The 17,651-nt window shown below is 45.5% G+C and overlaps 1 protein-coding gene across 12 annotated transcripts in view; it reads right to left on the minus strand.

Moving 5' to 3' along the window:
- The window catches only part of LOC308459531 (uncharacterized protein), a 113,146-nt gene that overhangs the window by 59,450 nt on the left and 36,045 nt on the right, over positions 1–17,651 (minus strand). For 2 of the 12 annotated variants that reach the window (XM_080975150.1, XM_080975149.1), the window contains exon 1: positions 3,486–3,607. The exons of the other annotated variants lie outside the window; for them this stretch is intronic. In XM_080975150.1, coding sequence (XP_080831276.1) covers positions 3,486–3,536 — 51 coding nt within the window. In that variant the 5' untranslated portion in view covers positions 3,537–3,607. Of the gene's footprint in view, positions 1–3,485; positions 3,608–17,651 lie in introns of those variants that run through there. 12 annotated transcript variants of the gene reach the window in all.

Genomic DNA, 17,651 nt, shown 5'->3' on the forward strand with positions numbered 1-17,651 from the left:
ATATATTCTTTGAACCATAACCACTGTGCCCTTAATTTCTGGTGTGTTTGATATCTTATTACCGCAGTTAATTTTGCCAGTTCTATAAACTCTGTTAGGGAAGTCCTGTTTCTTCTAACATCCTGTCACAGTGGACCTGGGAAGACTGGAGGAAAATATATGCATGCTCAAAAAAAATCAAAACAGTAATTTACAAGCCATTTAAGAAAGCGCCTGGAAAAATAATGTATTTTGTTGCAATTCTGTGAAATTCTAACATGGAAATAAATAAAATATATACATGATGTGACCCAAATGATATTCCTGTTGTCCCATTAATCATAATTAATGCATAAGCCCAATAATGTTATCTTTGGTTCCAGGTTCAGCAGCCCATAAATTTAACATGAGTGGCTCTTTTCACAGAGTGAATCAGGTACTAGTCCTGTCTTCTCTCACCCGCTTTTGTGCTTCTAAATTAGAAAACCCAAATGCCATTCCTTTCAGATATGAAGCAACCGTCAAGGTCACTGTAAAGAGAATAGAGTAATTAACTTTCCAAGCAAGTGCCTGTAGAGAAACAGAGCACTTGGGGAAGTGGGTAAAGAGGCCTAACACTCTTACCTTCAAGAAGCATTTTTAAAAAAAGGAAAAATCAGCCCAGAATGATTAGATAAAAAGCAAGTCCAAAGGCTCCTGTCTAATGAATATGGAAAAACTGCACCTCTTCCTGAAAACATTCTATTTTGGTAGCGAGCCTCAGCAAATTTTTATTCATAGCATCGCTTTCAGTTTGGCACTTATGGGTTTTGAGGAGATCAGTTAGCATTTACTGGTGTCCAGCGTAGATTATCATGTGAACATAGGAAGCTGCCTTATACAGAATCAGAATATAGAATCATAGAATTGGAAGGGATCACGAGGGTCATCTAGTCCAACCCCCTGCCATGCAGGAATATTTTGCCCCATGTGGGGCTCGAACCCACAACTCTGGGATTACGAGTACCATGCTCTACCTGCTGAGCTATCCCAGGTCATTGGTCTGTCCAGCTCAGTTTATATGCACTAGAAGGAGCTCTCCAGGGTTTCAGATAGAGGTCGTTAACAGCCCAACCTGGATATGCCAGAGACTTTCTGTAAGTATAGTAAAGTGCCCTTCCCATCTGAGCTACAGTTCTTCAGAGGCTGTGTGGGTTCTCAGGAAAACCTAGGGCACACCTGCTGGTCAGGTGGGGGTGCAATTGACCCCTTGATATTTCCCTAAGCCAGCCCCAAGTTGTCTCTGGATAGCATACCTCCACTGAGCTCTCTTAGAAGCCTTCACGAACCACCAGGTGCTTTAGGAGAGAAGTGGACAAACAGTTTAAATACAGAGCCCACTATATAGATGCCAGGGGCAACAAGCAAGTGAACAAATGGGCAGAGAGTGGCATGCAAGCAGGTGGGAGCCATGATAAGGAAGGGAGGCGGCAAGAAGGGAGACTCTGAAGAGAGGCAGCAGGGACCCCTCGGGAGGTTCTGGACTCTCCTTCCTTGGAGGTTTTTAAGCAGAAGCTGGATGGTCATCGGTCATGGATGCTTTAGCTGAGATTCCTGCACTGCAAAGCGTTGGGCTAGATGGCCCATTGGGTCCCTTCCAACTCTACAATTCTATGCTTCTATGACCCAAGGGTGTTCTGTAGCAGGGTCCTCCGAAACCCAGAGCTGCCATTTGCTCCTGATCTTCCTCCACCTTTGATACCGAGATCCGGGTCAGAAGCTCAAGGCATGAGGTCAGGATCAGGCAGAGATGGGCTTGATGAACCATGGCACCACAGTGATGGAATGTCTTCCCATGGGAGGCCTCCCTGGAACTGCCACCAATGTCCTTCCCTCAAGCTCTTTTTTGCAGAGCATTTCGGGGATGGCCGGCTTGATGACCTGCACTGCGCCTTTGAACTTGCTGATCCGATTCCTCCACCATGCTGATTGTGCTGTGGAAGTTCTGCTTAGGATGTGCTGATGTCTCATTGTTTAAGTTGGCTGGCAGTCACCTTGAGCCCCTTGACTGAAGAGGACGTATTTTAATTAAATACTGGGTTCCTCTTGCTACTTGATGGTTGCTGTGCTGTCATACAGCAACGGAAGAAGGAACCACTGGGTCCCTTCCAACTACAGTGGTACCTCGGGTTACATACGCTTCAGGTTACATACACTTCAGGTTACAGACTCCGCTAGCCCAGAAATAGTACTTCGGGTTAAGAACTTTGCTTCAGGATGAGAACAGAAATCGTGCTCCGGCAGCACGGTGGCAGCAGGAGGCCCCATTAGCTAAAGTGGTACCTAAGGTTAAGAACAGTTTCAGGTTAAGAACGGACGTCCAGAATGAATTAAGTTCTTAACCCGAGGTACCACTGTACTGCCTCTGCAGGGCTAGCTGGGAGCAGGATCTGCCACATTCAAACTTCTTACTACGCCCAACTTTTAATAGGCATTACAAGTGTAAGGTAAAGGGACCCCTGATAATTAAGTCCAGTTGCGAGCGACTCTGGGGTTGCAGCGCTCATCTCACTTTAAAGGCCAAGGGAGCTGGCATTTGTCCGCTTCCGCAGACAGCCCCCCCCCCGGTCATGTGGCCAGCATGACTAAGCCGCTTCTGGCAAAACCAGAGCAGCGCATGGAAATGCCATAAAACATCCATATATAAAATTTTAAAATATATACAAATAAACAGCCATGTAAAATATATAATGACGAGGCTTTTCATTGGGTTTTCTTCCCACTAAATAGTGCCATTCACCACTCTAAGAGATACTATTGACAAAAACTCAGCCACCCTTGCAGTTACTTCCGGGTTAATGTCAAACAGATAGAACCTGATATTTTCATTGTGTCGTGATGTTAGACTACCCAGAAAAGGGAATAGCACGCATTTGCGTAGCTGGTTGTTCAATGGACAGTAGAAAAGGATATACATGTAAACTTCTGCAACCCAGGACATCCTGGTGATGAGCTGTTGAACCAAAACTCTCTGACAGTGGAGGCTTGTCTCCTGCAGCCAGTGTCTGGCAGCAGCACAGTTACTGAATGCACTCCCAGAGAGACTGGCCTAGCCCCTTCCTGACGCGCCTTTATTTTGGGTGCCTTTTAACTTCCCCAGGCTTTTAAAGATCTAGGATGGGAGTTGTAGTCCAACAACAGTTGGAGACTCAAGTTTGGGAAAGCCAGTGGACCTCTGAGTTGCAGAATATAAGCTGAGGAAGACGCACATCTAGGTACTTTGGAAGTATCCTGGGGGAGAAAAGTACTCAGTTTTTGTGCTCCAATTAAGACCAATGTTAAATTATTGCCAGACCTACATCATCAAAATTTTCAGTGGGTTCATACCTGTACCATATCTGCCTCAAAAGTATCCCCCTCCACACTTCCAGTCTCTAACCAGGAATGTATCCGTGAACTTAACTACTAGATCCAGTTGGAAGCCAGGGGAATGCAAAGCTGCTAGGAACCCACTCAGAATCACCCACCAAGGATATATGCTCGACTTGGACAGAAGTCAGGATGAAAGTTCTACTCATGGAACCATGCTGGCTCTCAATTGATTCAAACAGTAAATCCAGCTATTACTCTTCTTTCTTCTGCTTGATTAAAAAGCTATTTGGAGACATAAAAATCTAAGGCACCTTTTCAGAATGTGTAGGTTTATAAAGTAGAAAGAACTAGGTGCATCCACAGAGCCCAAAGCTATTATTACAAGGTCTATCGTCTATGTCAGAGATGGGGAAACTGTGGTCTTCCAGATGTCACTGGATTACAACACCCATCACCCTTGACCACTGGACATGCTGGCTGGGGCTGATGGGAGTTGGGAGTCCAACAAAATCTTAAAGGCGCTGGGTCCTCCATCCCTGAAGTGGACAATACTGAGCTAGAAGAGCCAACAGACTGATTCAGTACATGCAGCCTGGTCAGCCTCCTATTGTTCCTATTTTAAGGTTTTATGTATACAACTAAAAATATGTTTTGAGAGTGTGTGTGCGTGCATGTGAACGAGGGAGAGAGGGAGAGAGAGACTTATAGGAAGGGACAAATATAGTACAGTGGTGCCCCGCAAGACGAATGCCTCGCAAGACGGAAAACCCGCTAGACGAAAGGGTTTTCCGTTTTTGAGTTGCTTCGCAGGACGAATTTCCCTATGGGCTTGCTTCGCAAGACGAAAATGTCTTGCGAGACTTGAGATTTTTTTTCGCTTCCCCCCCCTTTTTCTAAGCCGCTAAGCTGCTAATAGCCTTTTAGCAGCTAAGCCGCTAAGCCGCTAAGCCTTTAATAGCCGCTAAACCGCTAATAGCGCTAATCCGGTTGCTTCGCAAGACGAGAAAACCGCTAGACGAAGACACTCACGGAACAGATTAATTTCGTCTTGCGAGGCACCACTGTACAAGTTCCAGGGAGTTAATATTGGCCATGACTCTCTGCTGGGCACACACACTGAATCCAGAGCTGCTCTTAGCCTCCAGCCCACACTGCATTTGGCAAGAACAAGCATTTGGCAAGAAACGAGCATTCGGCAAGAAAAGGAACACAGTGAAAAACTGCTAAAGTCCAGTTCCGGCTGAAATAATCTATGTTGGCACAGGAATTCTGTGTTCCAGGATTAGATGTTCTCATTCATCCAACCACAACCTACGCAATTAGTTCCTATGAGCGGCTAGCATAGATGCCCCATGACCATTGCCACTCAAGATGGGGAGCAGCCCTCCCAGAGGGAACGATCCTACCATTGGAAACCCTGTCCCCATAGCAGGCACCTTTTTTTCTTTAGGGGAACATTGGTACTGCTTCCCTCGCTAAGTGTTAACGCACGAAACTAGACCCGTGAGAATGTCCCTTGGAGACAAGCCCCAAGTCTGTAGGATCTGCACAAAGCGACCGTACATGACTATAGTATTAACCTCTTGGTTCTTTGCAATCCCCAGTTCTCCACTCCAGAGAAAAATTATGCAAACCTTGTCAGAATAGATAGTGGGAGAACCACATCAAATCCCTTGCTCCACAGCACACTTTCTATCCTGCTAAGCCCCTTTAAGTCCATTTCCTTGTTCTGGATTGTGTATTATTATTATTATTATTTAGATTTATATATCATCCTTCTGTATTTGGACTCAAGGGTTTTGAAAGCCATTCCCAAGATAACTCTCTGGTTCTCTTGTAACCAAGATCTCCAGTGTCCGTTTTATATGCGTTTTTAAGCAAAACAATACGAAAGGGCCTTAAAATAAGAAAGTAATAGGCAATGGTCTATTAAAGAATAGCAACGCAGACGGGAGATTTCACTGCCCTGGGTTCATTCGGGCAGGCTTTAAACAGAACCGCTAGCATATTGCTTTCCCTTGGCAGAAGAGAAGCTTGTATCTTTTGCTCTCAGGTTCATTTTTCATTGCTTTTTTGTTTCAGGCTACCCAGTTCCAGTTCCCATTTCCTCCCCATGGGACTGCGCAGTGCTCCTGAGCTGATTAAAACTCACCTGATTTCTCACATTATGCCTCTGCTAAGCTCCTTCGTTCCCAGCAGTCTGTCCATAGAACTATTATCAGCTGTTATCTGGGAAGTAGCTCATGAATGTCACACTCTCTCTCCTCCCAACTTTCCCCGAGTACACAGGGGCTTTTTCTTTAATAAGAAAAAAAGGGAGGGAGTTTTTGCCCTACATTTTATGGTTTGGCTGCAGAAGTGTGAGCTGTCACCTGTTTAGCGTGGATCTCCAGCAAAAGAGAAAGAGAGAGAGAGAGAGAGAGAGAGAGAGAGAGAGAGAGAGAGGTGCAAGCCTGAAGCACAACCAAAGCTTAAAGACTGGCTCTTTCAATGGAATTAATTAGAACATGTTAAAAGTGCTAAGAGTCAATGGAAAGTAAAGCCAGCTCCAGGGTTGGCTTGTACACTGGTAAGGAGAGTGAGGCAGGATTGGACAGCAGTACACCTTGAACACCCCACTACTAGGGAGCTCAGCAGTACCACCAACACCCCATCGCTTCTCTGCCATGGGTTTGGAGGAGAGGCTATTATTAAGTTTGCCCAGGTGCCTGCCTCTGTGATTCACAGATCCTTTGACTAAGGTTAATCACCCCCAGAGTTATAAGGCTGCACAGAAAAGGAGGAGTTTCAGTGAGGAATGGTATGGAATAACATTGTCACCATGTCTTGGATTGGTTGGACGTAGAGGAATGGTGGGAGGAACCAACTGGGGAACCCCCAAGGGGAAAAGGCTCAGAGGCCAGAAAGTGGTGGTGGGACAACCATGAGTGGTCAGAGGGAGAAGACCAGAAGGAGGAGGTGTCAGAAGCTGGAGAGATAGCAGGGCTTAGTGAGCAGGGAGAGCTCGCAACGTCTGCAGCCTGCCTCTGTCTGTGCTAGTCATGAAGCGAAAAGTAGCTCAAAGCCTTGCTTTTCCCTATCCCAGCTTCCAAAACTTCAGCAGGGACAAAGTAACCAACCAGTTTTCTAGGATGGTGAAGGTGAAATTGCCAGAGTGCTGAACTGAATAGCAAGTTATTTGCCTGAGTGGTCACAGAATCATCCGATCCATGCCAATGGCTTGACCGTCTCAAAGGCAGCTATAAACCACTTCAATAAAGGCCTCTATAACAGACTTGGCACCAACAGCGCAGCCTGTGTGCGTTCTTCTAGTCAACACAATTGGCCTGATAAGATTCAGAATCTGCTTCAGTTGGGATGTGTGGATTCAGTCCAGCCAGGAAGAACATCCTGATGGTAAGAGCTGTCCAACAGTGGAACGGACTCCCTAGGACAGTGGTGGATTCTCCTTCTTTGGAGGTTTAAAGCAAAGGTTGAATGCCCATCTGTTATGGATGCTTTAGGTGAAAATCCTGAATTGCAAGGGGATGGACTAGATGCCTCTTAGGGTTCCTTTCAACTCTACCATTTTATGATTCTATTCAGTCACCCAGTAGGGCAGGGGATTTATGTGAGTGAGGCAGACCCTAAACAACAACAGTGAATAGCAGCCCAGGATACAAACTATATCTAGCACAGTGGTACCTTCGTTGTCAAATTTAATCTGTTCCGGGAGTTCATTTGACTCCCGAAATGGTTTGAAAACCAAAGCGTGGCTTCCAATTGGCTGCAGGAGCTTCCTGCACTCAATCGGAAGCCGCGCTGGACATTTGGCTTCCGAAAAACCAGAACACTTACTTCTGGGTTTGTGGCATTTGGGAGGCGACTTGTTTGGGAGCCAAGCCATTCAAGTACCCAAGGTACCACTGTATGTGGAAAGTAGAGTGTTGAAACTGAGAACTGAATCTCTAGTGGGTTGAATTCCAAGACAGCTGTAAGTAAACAGTATTGATACTACAGCTCAGTGGTATAAGAGAAACTACACGAACAATGTTCCAGATTCAACCATGCACATCTCCTGTTAAAGGGCTCAGGCAGAACTGCTGTCAAATTCCCTATAAAAATAGGGGGGCGGGATGAACAGATTTGGGGGCTTGCTTCATCAGGTTCTGAGCAGAATTCCACTGTTTCTACTTTTGAGAAATACCACCCCGCCACATTCTTGTTAAGAATAGCCACATTAGGAATACAGTGGTACCTCGGGTTACATACGCTTCATGTTACAGACTCCGCTAACCCAGAAATAGTACCTCGGGTTAAGAACTTTGCTTCAGGATGAGAACAGAAATTGTGCTCCGGTGGCGCGGCGACAGCGGGAGGCCCCATTAGCTAAAGTGGTGCTTCAGGTTAAGAACAGTTTCAGGTTAAGAACGGACCTCCGGAACGAATTAAGTACTTAACCCAAGGTACCACTGTAGTACCATATTGGGGCCATCTCCAAGACAGGGCCACTTTATACTTGAGCAATTTGAACGCTTACCTCCATCGTGTCCTCTAAACCAATCAGTTCCCCCCACCCCGCCCACTTTCTACTGAAGGACACACATTTCTGCCCATAAAATTCTGCCTGCAGTAGTAGCAGAAGCAACTTCGGCAAGGACCGAGCCGAGGAGTGGTAGGAACATAGCAGCTGCTCCATCGATAGCCCTCTTACTGGGTGGCACCATTATAATAATGATAATAATAAACCCTCCAGTTTTGCTTTTGAATTTTTTTATACTTTGATTTAAAAGAGCTGCACACTGAAACACACCAACTGTTATGCATCCGCACCATAGTCTCAAATGCTCCTGTTGGGATGTGAACGTTCAATTTGTTATCACACCGCCCTTTTGTTGCAATGCCCTAGTTGCAATGCTGCTGTTAAATGCTGCTGTTTAATTAAGGAGGGAGAGAGAAGGGGCTGAGGAAGAGAAGGTGGGTTAATAACTCTCATCTATGTCCACAACATAGCACAGAATGCATCACACCACAAAGACAGCCACTGGCAGTCGTATAGTTTTTTTCCAGCGAAACACAAACGTTGCCTCATGTGAATCAGATCATTGGCCACCCATATCAGTGATATCTACACTCACGGGAAGTGGGTTTCCTGGGTCTCAGGTAGGCGTTTTTCCAAGTCAATGAGTTTTCAGTCTGAGTTTTCAGTCAGACTGAGGCTGCATCCACCTGTGTATACCTTTAAAGCACACTTGAACCACATTCTTTCCCTCAAACAATTCTGGGCACTGTAGTTTCCCCTCACAGAGTTACAACTCTTAGCAACTCTTAACAAACTGTAGCACCTAGAATTATTGGAGTAGGGAAATGTGCTTCAAATACGACAGCTCGGATAGCTCAGTGAGTAGAGCCTGATATTGTGGGTTCAAAACCCCACACTGGGCAAAAGATTCCTGCATTGCAGGGGTTTGGACTAGATGACTCTAGGGGTCCCTTCCAAGTCTACAATTCTATGATTCTATGAAATATGCTTTAAAGGTATAGTGTGCATGCAGGGCCGGATTTAGGTTTGATGAGGCCCATAGCTACTGAAGGTAGTGGGGCCCTTTATATGTCCAGCTGTCTTTTGTCAACAACAAAAAGTCGCTGTTTTTGTGTTGAATATATGCCATGCAACCAGTCCATGCAGAATGTAGGCACCCTATATATAGAAATGAGCAAACCAGTGATATTTTAGGGAGCAGGCTAGCAAGCGGGGCCCATTACTTACATCATAGGAGCCTACACAACACAAAACACTGTTGCTGTATGTAGGTTTTATTTTGCTTTTTTATCTTATACAGTATTTTGGAAATGTAAAAGGTAAAGGGACCCCTGACCATTAGGTCCAGTCGTGGCTGACTCTGGGGTTGCAGCGCTCATCTCGCTTTATTGGCCAAGGGAGCCGGCGTACAGCTTCTGGGTCATGTGGCCAGCATGAGTAAGCCGCTTCTGGTGAACCAGAGCAGCACACGGAAACGCCGTTTACCTTCCTGCCGGAGCGGTACCTATTTATCTACTTGCACTTTGACGTGCTTTCGAACTGCTAGGTGGGCAGGAGCAGGGACTGAACAATGGGAGCTCACCCCATCGTGGGGATTTGAACCGCCGACCTTCTGATCGGCAAGTCCTAGGCTCTGTGGTTTAACCTACAGCACCACCTGCGTCCCTATTTTGGAAATGTACATCCAGGTTTTTTTCCCTTTAAATTTTTTGGGGGCCCCCAAGAGAGTGAGGCCCTAAGCTATAACTTGTTTAGCTTATATGTAAATCAGGCACTGCGTGCATGTAGCCAACATCTGTATGCAGAACTTTTGCTCTACTACTGAGCCACATCTTTTCCCCGTTCATGGATTTGTGTACCATGAGAATTTAGAAAAACTATTTCAATTTACAAAGCCCAATGAAAGTGGCTAGAGCTTCCACACATATTTTTTGTAAAAAACCTCCTGTGTGAATCACCGTGTTTCAATTTATTTTTTAAGATTTACATACGAATCAAAGCAAGTCTTAATCTAAAAAGTTCTTTGTGTTAGAGTGATGCTTGCATTTATGGCCACAGGCAGCAACACGTTAGAAGAAGCATCGCCACCTATATCAGGGAACCTGCCACTTAAGATAAAAAAACTGCAAAAAAAAAAAGTATTTAAAACGTTCAGGTTCTGGAGCATTGAAAAGGTTTTTTAATTGATTAATCAGTTAGATTAATTGTTGCATCCCTAAACGTTGCATATATGAGTGACATTTTATAAGCAGCTGTGTGCATCCATTATTGCGGCAGATGATTTATCAGACTGAATGCAGCCATTAATCGTGGCAGAATTACAGGAAATGGTAGTCGTATGTCTTGCTGGAGTTAAATTACGGGAAATGCAAAGATAAATAAAAACAAGCTCATTCTACCTCCTTTTCCAGTCCTGCCCAACTCACTGAGCTCAGGTTGAGAGAGAGAGAGAGATGTCAAAGGGGAAATGCAAAGTGTGAGAGTAAACACATGTACAGTGGTACCTCAGGTTACTGGCGCTTCAGGTTACAGGCGCTTCAGGTTACAGATGCTTCAGGTTACAGACTCCGCTAACCCAGAAATAGTACCTCGGGTTAAGAACTTTGCTTCAGGATGAGAACAGAAATCGTGCGGCAGCAGCGGGGGGGGGGGGGGGCATTAGCTAAAGTGGTACCTCAGGTTAGGAACAGTTTCAGGTTAAGAATGGACCTTCAGAACGAATTAAGTTCTTCACCCGAGGTACCACTGTATTGCATGAGCATATGTGCTGTGGCTTCAACCACAAACAGTAACCAGGACCCCTTTGTCCCATGTGAGGTTACACTAAGGCCAAGAGCACCAATGATGAAAGCTGCAGAGGTGCTGACCCCAGGATCCAACAGCAAATAGCAAGGAGACACCTGAGCAGGACATAGCAACTCCCAGGCTGTATTGCCCCAGGAAACAGGTGTTTGCATGCCTCCCCTTAATTTCCATCAGGAGCATGGGTGCATGGACGACATGAGTGGTGGAAGTCAGAGCTTTAACTCTTTCCCTTCCAGCCATGATTCCAATGGAAATCTTTTCCTGACACCCAGCACTGCAACTAGTGATTGGGAGTGGGGCTGATTCTAGTTGCTTTCAGTGAGAGATTTCTTTTGTCTCTAATTGCAATGCAGATTGGGGGGGGGGGGATTTCCATGAGGATCACAGTTGGAGGGGTGTGTGTTAAATCTCCACTACTCATGCACAGTGTTTCCAATGCAGATGTGTGTGCGCGCACACACATATCCATGATTAAAAATTCAACATTTCTTTACCTGCCTGCAAGTTATGCCATTAATGTAACGCATAGTTAAACCCTCAATAGCTGCAAAGTGAGACGTGCTGCACTCTCACCCCTCTACACCCAAGTTGTTTGCATTTGTTAAATGCCTTGGTGGAGGGAAAGGAAAGAATCGGCAATCATATATATCACCAGTGGGCTATCGAGATCAGTCAGAATAAAATAAACCAGTGCAAACATGCTTTTTAGATCCAGCGAACCCTAGGCTCATTGTACATTTTGTCACAGTCATCATGGCGTCAGTTTCTAACTGAAGCAGTGCTGTTTCACTGCCTGGACGACAGAACACTTTTCCTAAAGTGGTCTGAGACAGCAGCAACTCTTGCACGTTATTTTGCAGCTTCTTTCCAAGTTTTTTAAAAAAGTGTGCTGTCAGAAAGTCAGGAAGAGACCGGTTGTGGGGGAGTGGAGGCACTTTGCTGCTCAATATGCAGATACTGACCTCAGTTCAGGAAAGCACTTAAATGCATACATTTCCTACACAAGGGAAAGTGAAGTGGGAACAAGTCTTGGGAGAAGCACACCACTGAACTCTGACCAGGCTGAAGAGCAATGGGATGCAATTATTTTGAGATATGTAACACAGGCTTGCTCCTGTCATACCTTCAAACATATTCTTGTTTCGTGTCAGCAAAAACAGATGCAACCTCTTTGTTAAAAAGAATTAAGCTTCTCTAGTGCACACACACAAACGTGTTCACTAGGGCTGGGTGATATCTGGTTTTCAACTTTGTGATACCTCACCAGCTAAACACTGCAATATACTGATATATCGCAGTGTCTGAAGGATGGAGGTCCATAGAGGCATTGGCTGGCTTCATGTTTTTCCCCAGATTGCGATTTTTGCAGAACACACGGGCACCCATCATGATTCGTGTTATATTGCCAGATCAAAAATAATGAAACAGATTTCACGATATGGACTTCAAGCCAGTTTTGGACGATATATTGATATACCACCCAACACTAGTCTTCACAGCTTTCAGACTTCCTTAGCACCCGTTAACAATGGTTCCTTGGAAAATCCGCTTTGGTTTGTTGCTCCCACTCCCTGCCCAAGCAGACACTAAAAAAGTTCACAGGCAGAATGCATGATGGTATGATCATTGGTCAGTCAGGAGGAAGGGATGAGAGCACAAGGATGGTATAAGCCAGCTTTCTTCAACCAGCTTGAGGGCATTCCAGAGGCTTCTGGCTAGCCACTGTGGAAGGCAAGATGCTAGACAAGATTGGCTTGATGCAGCAGCGGGGCTTTTATATGCCCCCGCAGATCCTATCAAGCCCAGGCAGCATGGCTAATGGTCAGGAGCATGATGGGAGTTGTAGTCTAAAACATCTGGAGGACAACAGGATGGGGAAGGTTGTGGTATAAACCATTGTAAGAATGTTTGAAAACAGAGCATAGATTCCATGACCACCACAACACTCACAATCTGAGCCTTCGACCAAGACAATTCAGACACATTGACAGGACCGGGGGGGGGGGGGGTTGATGGAGAAGGTAGATACCAGTCTCCTAACAGATGCTCAAGAAGCTTGCATTGTAGGAAACAATGGAGCCTTGCATCATCAAAAAGGTCTCTGTGGCAATCTCCCATTCCCCGAAGGAAAGACCACCTAGTAGCAGTAAGAAAGCAGGAAATACCAAGGTTTTGTGCAATTTGATGCTGAGATTGCTGGGGTGGTCGGGAGGAGAGAATGCAGAAAATTCTACTGGGTGCAGAATTGTGCTTTCTCAGAATCCCTTAATTGCTGTTGTCTCCCCCCCCCCCTTTTTTTCTTAAAGGAAGCTTCTGCTCCTTTCATGCTTGAGATGATATGGCTGCTGAACTCACAGGAGAGGTGTCGCTAGATAAAATTTCCAGCCTGAAGGAACGCTTTTGATTTTCCCTTGTCATGTGGGTGGCAGAATAAATGATCCGAAGTAAGATATGCAGTGCACCTTGGCATTAATTCATGCAGGTTGCAGAACCCAGCCTTTCTGGGTGCAGAAACAGAATCTCCTGAGCACTGAATGCTGGTTTTTAGCACACCGCCCTACTCACAAGTAGACGGGGGGATGGGGGAGGAAAGGTGGCGCCAGCACCTATTCAACTTTCCCTTCTTTGTTCTTCCCACGCAGATACAACAGCCAAGCATTCCAACCTCTAACGGATAGTACTGCAAGCAGTTTCCTGAAGGGAATGCTATTTTTTCCTTTGTGTTCAAAACGCCAAAGTATTTTTCGGTACACGACAACCTAGCAGAGCCGTAATAGAGGCATAATTAATATCTTCAACAGAAGGAACAAAAGGGGGAGAGAAAGCAATTTTAAACCCCATTTCTTAAAGGGGAAAAAAAGAGAAAGGATTGGACTGAAGAGAGAGCAATGAACGGGATGGATGCCAGGGCAGCATAACCTGTTTATAGGTGTGGCTAATGCCAAGGATGGTTCCCTATGGATAGTCACCTGTGCGTAACCCACATGCATTTTAGAATCAGTCATCGACCCTAACACCAGCAGCCAGGTAAAGAATTTGTTGTTGTATATACTGTATGGATATCTACAAGCTCTCATTTAATACGGACAAGACTGGGAAGTCAAGCATTCAGTCCCTGAGAACAAAAAGACAGAAGAGCTTAGTGTGAATGCAAAACCTCTAGCTAGTTGACTTAAAAAGAAGAAGACAGAGCGCCGATTTAAAGCAAACAGTGCCATTTTTTACCCTGCGGATATCTAGCTTTTTGTTGCTGCAACTCTCCCCACAGCAAATATTCATATTGTTTGACCCAGAAAGGCAAACAAAGCGAGAGAGTGTTCGTGCACCTGCAAATTGCAAAGGAACTGGTGGGAATACCTTTTAGATGCTGCTTGAGGAGGGGCATGAGAATACGGACGACCCCGAATGGAAGCCAAGAGGCTATACAGTGGTACCTCGGGTTAAATACTTAATTCGTTCCAGAGGTCCATTCTTAACCTGAAACTGTTCTTAACCTGAAGCACCACTTTAGCTAATGGGGCCTCCTGCTGCTGCCGCGCCGCCAGAGCCCGATTTCTGTTCTTATCCTGAAGCAAAGTTCTTAACCCGAGGTACTATTTCTGGGTTAGCGGAGTCTGTAACCTGAAGCATATGTAACCTGAAGCGTATGTAACCCGAGGTACCACTGTATTGTAGAAATCGCCAGCACAATGACTTTTGTTTTGTGGGGAGGGGCAGGCACAGGGGCAACTATATGTCCTCTTGTATCTGCTGTTGAAATGTTGCTTCTATGCAAGAACAACTTGCCTTGCAGTGTTTCCCAAACTTGGGTCTCCAGCTGTTTTTGGACTACAACTCCTATCATCCCTAGCTAGCAGGACCAGTGGTCAGGGATGATGGGAGCTATAGTCCAAAAACAGCTGGAGACCCAAGTCTGAGAGACACTGTTGCCACATTTCTCAAACTACAACTCCCATCATCCCCAGCTAGCAGGACCAGTGGTCAGGGGTGATGGGAGAAGTAGTCCAACAACAGCTGGGGATCCAAGGTAGAGTAATAGGCCTTGGTTGTTAAGTCTGGCCTTTGCTCATGGGGAAGAGTATTATAAGAACTTGCATAGGAGCTGCTCAAAGGAGCAAACAGCCTTTCCCCAGTTCTGCAAACCGTGCCAGGCTATGGCAGAGATGGAGAACCTGTGGTCTGAAGACACACAATACAGGAGGGGTTGGGAGCCTGTGGCCCTCCAAAGGTTGCTAGACTCCATCTCCCATCGTCCACAAGCAGAATGGCCAGGGAGAATGGGAGTTGTAGTCAGGTTCCCCACCTTTGCCTTGATGGGATGGGGAGCTGATTCAGGCACTTGATAGGTTCACCAAGTTCCCTCTCCCTCTGAACTGAGCAGCCTTCCCCCAAGCTGATGTCCTCCAGATGTTTAGAATCCCATCAGCCCCAGCAAGCACAGCTGTGTGGGGAGTTGTACTGAAAAACAGCTGGAGGGCACAGGCTGGAGCAAGCTGGAACAAAGCCCAATTGGTTCCTTGGTTTACTAGGGAGCTGGAGTGATGCAGCAGACTAGAATGCCAGTGGCAGAACACTCAGAATGAATCCAACCGAACACAGGCTAGTTACCATTTCAGGGCGTATTACTTAGTGGTAATAGTGGTAGAGTTTTTCCCCTGAATGGTTCAAGTCCTTGTTCAACCGGAACCACAAAGTAGCTCCCAGGAACCCTGTTAATTATTTGCTAAACCCTTTGACGATAAAAGAAATACCACTAAATGTCATGATGCTACTATTTGCTAGTCAATGGGCCCCTAAGCTATTACCCATAGTTTCTCAGTTCTGATACAATGGGAAACTATAGCCAAGTATAGCTTTCGAGCATCTTTCCCCACTCACAGAAAGCACACACCACTTGTGTGATTTGATTGTCTGAATGTGGCTGTTGCATTTGCAGGAAGTCCCTTTAATTTTGATGGAATTACGAATTCTTTCTCGTCCTAGTACTGTCGCCAGAGAGAGGGAGACAGAAATGAGGCCGCTGCTCTGCAGACAGACAGACTGATGATAAAGAAAAAGTTAAATATGTCAAAAGTGCCTTTGTTAAAATATGTAGAGGGGTTCAGTAACACGGAAGACCACTTGCTCCAGCTGTTCCTAGTGTCTGCTTAGGAGTGCAATGCCTCTTGTTTTGGGAGATGGATTCAGTCATGGGTAGGCAAACTAAGGCCCAGGGGATGGATCCGGCCCAATCGCCTTCTAAATCCGGCTCACGGATAAAATCAGCGTGTTTTTACATGAGTAGAATGTGGCCTTTTATTTAAAATGCATCTCTGGGTTATTTGTGGGGCATAGAATTTGTTCATTCCCCCCCTTTCAAAATATAGTCCGGCCCCCCACAAGGTCTGAGGGACAGTGGACCGGCCCCCTGCTGGAAAAGTTTGCTGACCCCTGGATTCAGTAGATAGTTTTAAGTTGAATGGGCAGCATGTGTGTCACACTTCTCTCCGTGTCATAAAGAAGGCTTCGTCAAACTCGGCCCTCCAGATGTTTTGAGACTACAATTCCCATCATCCCTGACCACTGGTCCTGCTAGCTAGGCATCATGGGAGTTGTAGGCCGAAAACATCTGGAGGGCCGAGTTTGAAGAAGCCTGTCATAAAGGGTAAGGAAATAAGTACTGAAAATAGAAGCAATTCAGTATATAGCCCATCTCCTGTTATACAGCTGAAGTCACATGTGCTAATTGTAATCCAATTACAAAGCTCTCATAATACTTGATAGGCCCTGTAGTCCGGCTCCACTTTTGATATGAAAATTTCTATACTCCATTTAATTCACAATGAATTCAACATGGTATTGTGTTTAGCTCCAAGACTACTACAAAACTATTCAATAATTATGAGAAAAGGGTACCCCTATGCCTGCAGCTCATACTGGTCAACTCACCCTCTTTAGTGTTATCAATTATATATCAATACCTAATCATATTAGAAGCACACCTCTCCAAATGCAAAACAAACAAACAAACAACCTCTGGTAACAGGGTATAATTTTCTGCTCTATTTGCCTTTCTAGGTCATACCTGCACAGGGCTATTTTGAGGTATTGTATGTGCTACTTTTTTGTGCGCTTAATACCTGTAAGTCATAAGACAGGGATGTGGGACCTTAGGCCCTCCAGATGTTGGGCTCCAACCTCTATCAGTCCCAGCCAACATGGCCAATGGGAGGTGTGGTTCAGCAACATCTGGAAGGCCACAATTCCCATTGGTCATGGTGGCTGGGGTGGGTGGGGACTGGCACCCAACAATATCTAGACGGCCACAGATTCCAATTTACAAGTGCCTGTGTATGTAGGGATTTTTGTTTGTTATTTACAAAAACATTTTAATACCACTTTTCAGTACAGTGGTACCTTGGGTTACATACGCTTCAGGTTACAGACTCCGCTAACCCAGAAATAGTGCTTCAGGTTAAGAACTTTGCTTCAGGATGAGAACAGAAATTGTGCTCCAGCGGCACGGCAGCAGCGGGAGGCCCCATTAGCTAAAGTGGTGCTTCAGGTTAAGAACAGTTTCAGGTTAAGTACGGACCTCCAGAACGAATTAAGTACTTAACCCGAGGTACCACTGTACTAGCAAGCCCCCACCCCCAGGCTGATTTTACAACAGTAAAATCTCAAAACACTTTTAAAAGCAGAAAGCGTTAAAAGTCACTGCAAGACAATTAAAACTATTTTAAAAAACAACTAGACTTAAAGTTTGCTGGAATGAAAATGTCTTAACCAACCATATAAAAGGCAACAGAGAAGAGTATGGTCTAATCTCTCTTGGGATGGAGTTCTACAGTCAAGGTGCTACGCTTGACCAGGCACCCCACCAACCATACCTGTCTCGGTGGTCATCTAGGAACTCCACTGGGTCCAAGAGAACCCCAAAACTGCAAACCTGGTCTTTTAGAGATACAGTGGTGCCCCGCAAGACGAATGCCTCGCAAGACGAAAAACTCGCTAG

The sequence above is a fragment of the Podarcis pityusensis genome (genome assembly GCF_964106645.2).
Source record: "Podarcis pityusensis genome assembly, chromosome: 12".
NCBI classification, from domain to species: Eukaryota; Metazoa; Chordata; class Lepidosauria; order Squamata; family Lacertidae; genus Podarcis; species Podarcis pityusensis.